The 8,212-nt window shown below is 51.2% G+C and overlaps 1 protein-coding gene across 3 annotated transcripts; it reads left to right on the top strand.

Annotated features, from left to right (window-relative positions):
* Window positions 1-2,966: 2,966 nt before the first annotated feature.
* On the top strand, window positions 2,967-7,032 carry Dpp7 (dipeptidyl peptidase 7). Of its 3 annotated transcripts, none has more exons than XM_029474694.1 (13): window positions 2,967-3,100; window positions 3,189-3,302; window positions 3,423-3,517; window positions 3,609-3,772; window positions 4,317-4,452; window positions 4,529-4,610; window positions 4,717-4,883; window positions 5,059-5,119; window positions 5,625-5,743; window positions 5,835-5,991; window positions 6,105-6,169; window positions 6,561-6,631; window positions 6,742-7,032. In XM_029474694.1, the coding sequence occupies exons 1-13, from the start codon at window positions 3,004-3,006 to the stop codon at window positions 6,887-6,889; spliced, it is 1,476 nt and encodes a 491-aa protein (XP_029330554.1). In that variant the 5' UTR covers window positions 2,967-3,003; the 3' UTR covers window positions 6,890-7,032. The 3 variants fall into 3 exon arrangements, with proteins under 3 accessions (XP_029330554.1, XP_029330555.1, XP_021007216.1); XM_029474695.1 differs by having other exon boundaries at window positions 3,378-3,517; window positions 6,548-6,631; XM_021151557.2 differs by having other exon boundaries at window positions 2,999-3,100; window positions 3,378-3,517.
* Window positions 7,033-8,212: the final 1,180 nt, after the last annotated feature.

Genomic DNA, 8,212 nt, shown 5'->3' with positions numbered 1-8,212 from the left:
GGCAAAGACCAGAGGTCACACCAACATCGGAAACAATTACAAGACCCCCCCCCCAAAAAAAGCCAACATCAAAGTCACAGGTATCCATCTATCCAAAGGATAATTTAGAAACAACTAAATACAACCATCTGTAATATAGCTTGATGGAAGAGTGCTTGCCTAGGTTGAAGCCTCAGCATTCCACCAGTGTGGTGGTGCATGCACGTAATTCCAGGATGTGAGAGGCACAGACAGGATTGCTGCAGGTCCAGGTCAGTCTGCTCGACATAAAAATACCTGATATAAGCCGGGCGTGGTGATGCATGCCTTTAATCCCAGCACTTGGGAGGCAGAGGCAGGCAGATTTCTGAGTTCGAGGCCAGCCTGGTCTACAGAGTGAGTTCCAGGACTGCCAGGTCTACACAGAGAAACCCTGTCTCAAAAAACACAGAAAACCTGATATAAGTAAATCAGTGGTTAAGAGCTTTGGCTGGTTTTCCAGAGTACCTGTGTTCAAATCCCAGCCCCACAGGTGGCTCATAACTATCTAACACTAGAGATCTAAGGATATGAAGCACCCATTTCTGGCCTCCACGAGCACTGCATATACATGGTGCACAGATATACACACAGGTAAAACAGCCATTTCATAAAATGAACAAACTCTAACATTTCAAACTTAAAAGTATGCAAGTAGATGTGCACTATTAAGAAGTATGAAGGTGGGCTGGTGAGATGGCTCAGTGGGTAAGAGCACCCGACTGCTCTTCTGAAGGTCGGAAGCTCAAATCCCAGCAACCACATGGTGGTTCACAACCACCCCTAATGAGATCTGATGCCCTCTTCTGGTGCGTCTGAAGACAGCTACAGTGTATTACATGTAAAAAATAAATAAATCTTTAAAAAAAAAAAAAAAGTATGAATCGAGGGGCTGGAGAGATGGCTCAGTGGTTAAGAACACTGACTGTTCTTCCAGAGATCCTGAGTTCAAATCCCAGCAACCACATGGTGGCTCACAACCATGTGTAATGGGATTTGATGCCCTCTTTTGGTGTGTGAAGAAAGCAATGGTATACTCATATATACATAAAACAAATTAATTAAATAAAAGAAGTATGAAGGGAAAGGGTAAGCTGCCTAACTCAAAGACGCTGATAACCGAATACACCTTAACACCTTACAACACTTGAAGGGAGGGTCGGCTCAGTGGTTAGAAGTGACCGCCTGTGACTAGTTCCAGAGGTTTCAGAACCCATTTCTGGACCCCACGGAAACCAAACATGTATGTGGCAATACATATACACGGGCAAACACATAAAATAAATATGACTAATTCCTTTAATTAAAAAGAGGAAGATGACTTACAGAAAATTCCCAAGATGCCAAACCCTAAAATAAAAAAGGAGAAATGCGTGATTACAAAGACCTGTGTGTAATACCATAGGAAATGCCATTTCTGCATTCAAAGGACATATGGGGGTGGGCTGCATAAACAGGTGACAGGCAGGAACCACAAAGTGACATGGCATGAAATTCAAAAGGAGATTCAAGGACAGGAAGAGTGTGAACATTCCTTGACAATGTTTAAACGCCAGCAGATACACAAGCCACATAGAGGTCACGCCACAGGTAGGTCTTACTGAACAACACAACAGTGACACCCTCCAAAATATGCAATAGAACACGAAGACATCTGTCTTAGTCAGGGGTTTCTATTCCTGCACAAACATCATGACCAAGAAGCAAGTTGGGGAGGAAAGGGTTTATTCAGCTTACACTTCCACATTGCTGTTCATCACCAAGGAAGTCAGGACTGGAACCCAAACAGGTCAGAAAGCAGGAGCTGATACAGAGGCCATGGAGAGATGTTACTTACTGGCTTGCTTCCCCTGGCTTGCTCAGCCTGCTCTCTTATAGAACCCAAGACTACCAGCCCAGAGACGGTCCCACCCACAAGGGGTCTTTCCCCCTTGATCACTAATTGAGAAAATGCCTTACAGCTGGATCTCATGTAGGCATTTCCTCAACTGAAGCTCCTTTCTCTGTGATAACTCCAGCCTGTATCAAGTTGACACAAAACTAGCCAGACAACATCGAAACAGCATTAGGAGTTCCCTAATCTGTGGCACAGCATTCCACAGCTCTAGGCTGTGTGTCCCACTGGACTGTGGCCATGCTGGATGGACATGTTCCACTCACGGCCAGCCAGTCCAAGTCACCAACTTCCGTGGATGTCTCTCCTCTTCCAGACCTGGGACTAGGTGCCAGAGAGAAAACTGGTTCTTTCTTCTCTCTGCAATGAGACACTCTGTGCCAATGAGGTGGAGGGTAGCTTCCCACAGAAGCCCCGCCCCTCCATCTCCCCCATTCTGTTTGGGCTGTGGGCACAGTGCCAGCAGTGGGGAGAACCGAGCAGCTCAGAGATTCCCAGAAAGTCCAAGGTCCTCTCTCAGAGACACTGTCCCTCTGCAACAACCCCCCCCCCCTTCCTGAGGCCACTGTCTGAGGGCAGACAAATGTTCCAGTTTCCCTGGCTCTGTAATTATGGGCCTGTCTGGTGATGACCAGAACTGAGGACTGGGAGCAGAGAGGTCATTTTGGCCGAGTACCTGATGGTGATGCCCAGGGCTGATTGAGTAGGTAGCTCTAGCAGCCAGTGGAACATGTGGGGCCTGCAACCCCTAGGGACTTTAACATCCTGCGGTATCCTTCCGTGGGAGGACCCTCCCACCCATCACCTTGTGGTACTCAGTAGCTGGACACTTGGGAGATCATACAGTCCTGATGAGCCTTAGCCACCTCTCTGCTTCCTGGACCTCCACAGTATCCATCTCTGTGGAAACAAGAAGCCCAGAAGTTTGGAGGGACCGGGAAACTGAAGCAAGAAGAGTAAGCTGATCCTCCAACCAGAATCCAGCCACAGTAGGACAGCCCCCGCCAGGCTATCACGTGATGCCGCCCCGCCCATCGTGTCAGTCATGTGACCAAATCACATGACAGTCAGCGCCCGGCTCAGAATCAAGCATGAACTTCCAGCCTTGTTACCCTGTGGACCATGGTGTCCCCTCCTGGATCCTGGTCCTGCTGCTGTCACTGGGACTGTGCAACCTCCAGGCCAGAGGTGAGTACAGACTGGCTGCCCTTCCTCCTGACCCGCCTAGATCCCTGATGATCCCAACCAGCTCCTGAGTCTCTGCACCTGCCCTCAGCCGACAGAGTTCTAGACCCTGACTTTCATGAGAATTATTTTGAGCAATACATGGACCATTTCAACTTTGAGAGTTTCGGCAACAAAACCTTTGGCCAGCGGTTCCTAGTGTCAGGTGAGTGCTGGCTCGACCACATGGGTTCCTACCTGCGTTTCCCTGGCTTTACGGAAACTCATTTACTTCCCACAGATAAATTCTGGAAGATGGGCGAAGGTCCCATCTTTTTCTACACAGGGAATGAGGGGGATATCTGGTCCTTCGCTAACAACTCTGGCTTCATGGTGGAACTGGCAGCCCAGCAGGAGGCCCTGCTTGTCTTTGCTGAGCACGTGGGTACCTGTACAGTGCCTGGCAGTCCCTGAGTTGAAGGAGGTGGGGAGCACCGAGGAGTGGTTAGCCATCCCTTCCTGCTTCCTGCAGCGGTACTATGGGAAATCACTTCCATTCGGTGTCCAGTCCACACAGCGGGGATATACGCAGCTGCTGACTGTGGAGCAGGCGCTGGCCGACTTTGCTGTGCTGCTCCAGGCCCTGCGGCAGGATCTTGGGGCCCAGGATGCCCCCACCATAGCCTTTGGAGGGAGGTGGGTCCTTGACCTCCCTTCATGACAGATCTGGACCCATGAGAGAACCTAGAGTCCTAATCTTACCCTACTCTAAGGCTCCACCCTGTTGTGCGAGTGACACCCTATATGAGGAGGGCCAAAGAGATGTCTCTTACATTCTCAACATCCTCTGCCTACCCCCATATGCCTACCCTACATGTGGAAGGGCGGGGTCTAGCTTTACCTCCTTCTGGAAGCCCTCCTTGAATGCACCTCATAGGCAGTGTATGCTATGTTGTTCACACTAGTGGGACAATTTCTTCTGATTTTGTCTCAGCAATGTTTTCATTGCTGGGTCAGGCAGGGCACCCACAGGTGCCTTCTCCCAGTGAAGCCTGTTATCTGCCTTGGCCCTGGGATCAGGGTGTGTGGGCCTGACAGTTTCAGGTCCTTCTTTCCCACGCTTGGGACTTCTGAGCAGGGAAAGAGCAGCCTAGGCGCCTCAGCCTGGAGGACAGTGAGGCTGCTCGCCTGAGTTGTGGGCAGCTTCCCATAACCATAATCCTGTGCCCTGTACCCCCAGTTATGGGGGGATGCTGAGTGCCTACATGAGGATGAAGTACCCCCACCTGGTGGCTGGGGCACTGGCAGCCAGCGCTCCTGTTGTAGCTGTCGCAGGCCTTGGGGACTCCTACCAGTTCTTCCGAGATGTCACAGCGGTGAGTGAGGGGACTTGGGTACCCCAGGCCAGTGCAAGAGTGGCAGCAGCAGCAGCAGCCTTGGTCTCTTCTCCAGGACTTTTATGGCCAGGGTCCCAAGTGCGCCCAGGCTGTGCGGGATGCCTTTCAGCAAATCAAAGACTTGTTCCTCCGGGGAGGTGAGGGAATCTTTCCTCACCTGCTGCCCACCTTGGGCATTCATTCTTGCCCTTCACATTTGCCAGCAGTTTCCTCAGCCTTTTCTCCTGGCCACTCTCTTCCCAGCCTATGACACCATCAGCCAGAACTTTGGTACCTGTCAATCACTTTCCAGCCCAAAGGACCTGACTCAGCTCTTTGGGTTTGCCCGAAATGCATTTACTGTGCTCGCCATGATGGACTACCCGTATCCTACTGACTTTCTAGGGCCCCTTCCTGCCAACCCTGTCAAGGTGAGGTGGCTCTCCTGGGGTGCAGGACCCAGTGCTAGCCTGGTCCAAGAGCCTTGTAGCTATCTGCTTTCATGCCATCAGACACTATTAGGCTGTTGTGTCCTGGAAGCTAGCAGCCCTGACCCATGCTTTGTGAAAGGGGTCTCTACTGAGATATTCTGCTGCCTTTCTCTAGGTGGGCTGTCAACGGCTGTTGAATGAGGGCCAGAGGATCATGGGTCTACGGGCACTGGCAGGTGGGTCTACTTCTTGGCCTTCATAGGGCAAGGGTAGTGACTCCTAACAGTGACACAGGGCTGAATGAGGAAAGGACCATGTCCCTGACCTGGGACTTGGTCTGGTATGCTATTTGAGATGCAGTAGGGGACCCACTATAGCTTTTGAAATTATAGGACCTGTGTTTTGGGAACTGGGCATAAGCTGAAGTGGGTAACATGACTTTCCAGTCATCCTAGGAACAGGCATAGCTACCCGAGGGTTGCTATGGGGCCTTTGGAGTCCCTAGCCACAAAGCTCTGCATGCCTGTTCTGCCCTGTTGTGGGGTAGGGTACTGGGGATAATAACATAGTGTCTCTGGGCTGTTGAAACAGCCAGGCCAGCTGGTGGCACATGCTCCAAAGCCTCCCAGTGCTCACTTTTCTGTGGCATGCCTATCTTAGCCTTCCTTCCAAGGTGGATGGGTAGTGGCTGGAGCTCGTACTGGCTGGCTGGCTGCTGGTCCCAGCACTAATCCCATCCAGGGCTGGTCTACAACTCCACTGGCACGGAACCCTGTTATGACATCTACCGGTTGTACCAAAGCTGTGCTGACCCCACTGGCTGTGGCACTGGCTCTGACGCTAGGGCCTGGGACTACCAGGTTTGTGGACAGAGAGGAGCTAAATTGCCAAGCATAGGGGTTGGGTGTGTGGCTTGCCTGTCTGACTTATTTTACTATGGGACACCTACAGGCCTGTACGGAGATCAATCTGACCTTTGACAGCAACAATGTGACAGACATGTTCCCTGAAATCCCATTCTCTGAAGAACTCCGCCAGCAATACTGTCTGGATACATGGGGCGTGTGGCCTCGGCAAGACTGGCTGCAGACCAGCTTCTGGGGTGGTGGTAAAGGCCTGGGCTGGTGTTTGAGAGTTGGATGCTGGGAAGGATCCTGTCCTCTGTCCTGAGCTGGTTCTGCAGCGCCCAGATGCAGCTCACATTTGCTGTGTTCCTTTTAGACCTTAAAGCGGCCAGCAACATCATTTTCTCCAACGGTGACCTAGACCCCTGGGCAGGGGGTGGGGTAAGTCCAGGCCTGGCAGCTGCTGGCCCCATGTGGGTATTCTGGGCAGTGCTTGAACTGCATTGCTAGGCTCCTCATACAACTTTGCCTTTGCAGACTGACACTCAGGTTCACCTGGCCCGATTCATCTGTTGCTCCAGTCCTCATTATTTCCTCTTCTCTTTTGGGTTGCTTTTTTTCCCTACATCACTTGATGTAGTCTAACATCTGACCCATCACATTCAACCTTTTCTTTCCAATGGAGCTATCTGAAACTGTGCAGAAAGCTCATTATTGCTTCAGTTGCATCCCAAAGACAGTATTGGCATCTATGTCAGGGTGCAAGGGTGGGACAGGGCTTGCCTACCTGTGGCTTAAAGCACAGACTACATGCCTTAGATTCTTCCAACAGATCCAGAGCAACCTGAGTACATCAGTCATTGCTGTCACCATCCGGGGGGGAGCACATCACCTAGATCTCAGGTACAGTGTAGTGCAGCCCACCTCGGACCACTGTTGGGCTGTGGATTAGATGGGCATGATGCTGACCCTGTATGCTTGCCAGCTGAGTATCTTATCTGTCTGCTTCTTAGAGCATCTAACTCAGAAGACCCCCCATCTGTCGTAGAGGTGCGTAAGCTGGAATCTACCCTCATTCGTGAGTGGGTAGAAGCAGCCAGACTAAAGCAACCAGCAATGCCACGGTGGCCTGGGCCTAAGAAGCAGCACCCTTCCAGCTAAGATGCAGCAAACCCCAGACATCCCTTGTTTTATGTGATCTACAGTGGTGTGACAACTTGCCTTACATCTGATGGACTGTCCCGACTCATGGTAGATGGAAGAAACTGAATAAACACATGTTGATGTGTCCTTGTCTAGTAGGATCCATGCGTGGAAGGATGAGTAATTGGAGATATGCTCTACACAAAGTAACACTGCACACAGCCTACTGAGACCATTTAGACATTTAATTAAGCAAGGACTCTAGCTCTCAGGTTTCCTGCTTTGGAGGAGGAGGGAAACCAGCCTCTACTGGGCACCAGCCTCCCCTCCCAGCTTTGTGGACATTACCCAGTAATTACTCTGATCCACAGTACCTCTTCAGAGGGCCACGGGGCAGTTGCTGTCCCTTGACACCAACCATAGTTTGGCAGGAGATGGAGAATACACTTCTCAATGCTTCGGCCCTGGCTGCCACCTGAACCTGTCCATTCACAAGCCTATGGGGCTCCAGTACAGGAGGACAGCATAGGGAGAAGCTAACATCAACCAAAGGGCTACAACTGATGGGGGGGGGGGGGGGGCGCCAGCGGCAGCTTCTACCCATAAACTCGAGGCCTAAGGATATGTGACCAGCCAAGTCCTTCTTTGTAAACACCTTTGGTGTTAGAACTGGCTTGGGAGCCAGGCATGGTGGTGCACACCTTTAATCCCAGCACTCGGGAGGCAGAGGCAGGCGGATTTCTGAGTTCGAGGCCAGCCTGGTCTACAAAGTGAGTGCCAGGACAGCCAGGGCTACACAGAGAAACCCTGTCTCGAAAAACCAAAAAAAAAAAAAAAAAAAAGAACTGGCTTGGGGTCCACATGTTTGACAGGAAATCCCCAGCGTAGCTACTGTACCTCAGAGGCACAAGGTGGCTGCCACTGAGATGCTCTGAGCTGCAGATGAGTTAGCATGTCAAATCTCCAGATCTTGGGATATACAGGGAACACAGGCCCAGAGCCTTGAGGTCCTTTCTATTCTGTCCAGTTTGCCCTATGCTGTGCTGCATGGAATTGGATAGGAGAATCCTAGCCAAGGCCCAAACTACCACAAACCTATCAGCCGGCAGCAGCATGTGATCTTCACAGGCTCTTCTGAGACGGCACAACCAAGCATCCTAGCCTGTTTGTATAATGGCCCCAAAGCCTGCCCTTCCCAGCTCTTCCTACCTGAAGTGGACAGGAGCTCTGACTTTAGAGGGTAGTTAGAGATGTTATCCAGAGAACCTGCTGTCCCCTTAAGGTCAGTCTAGATAGACACCACCCCTTCCCTCCTCTCCACAAGAACCATTACAGTGGGAC

The sequence above is a fragment of the Mus caroli genome, chromosome 2 (genome assembly GCF_900094665.2).
Source record: "Mus caroli chromosome 2, CAROLI_EIJ_v1.1, whole genome shotgun sequence".
NCBI lineage: Eukaryota > Metazoa > Chordata > Mammalia > Rodentia > Muridae > Mus > Mus caroli.
This window is presented reverse-complemented; position numbering and strand designations above follow the sequence as displayed.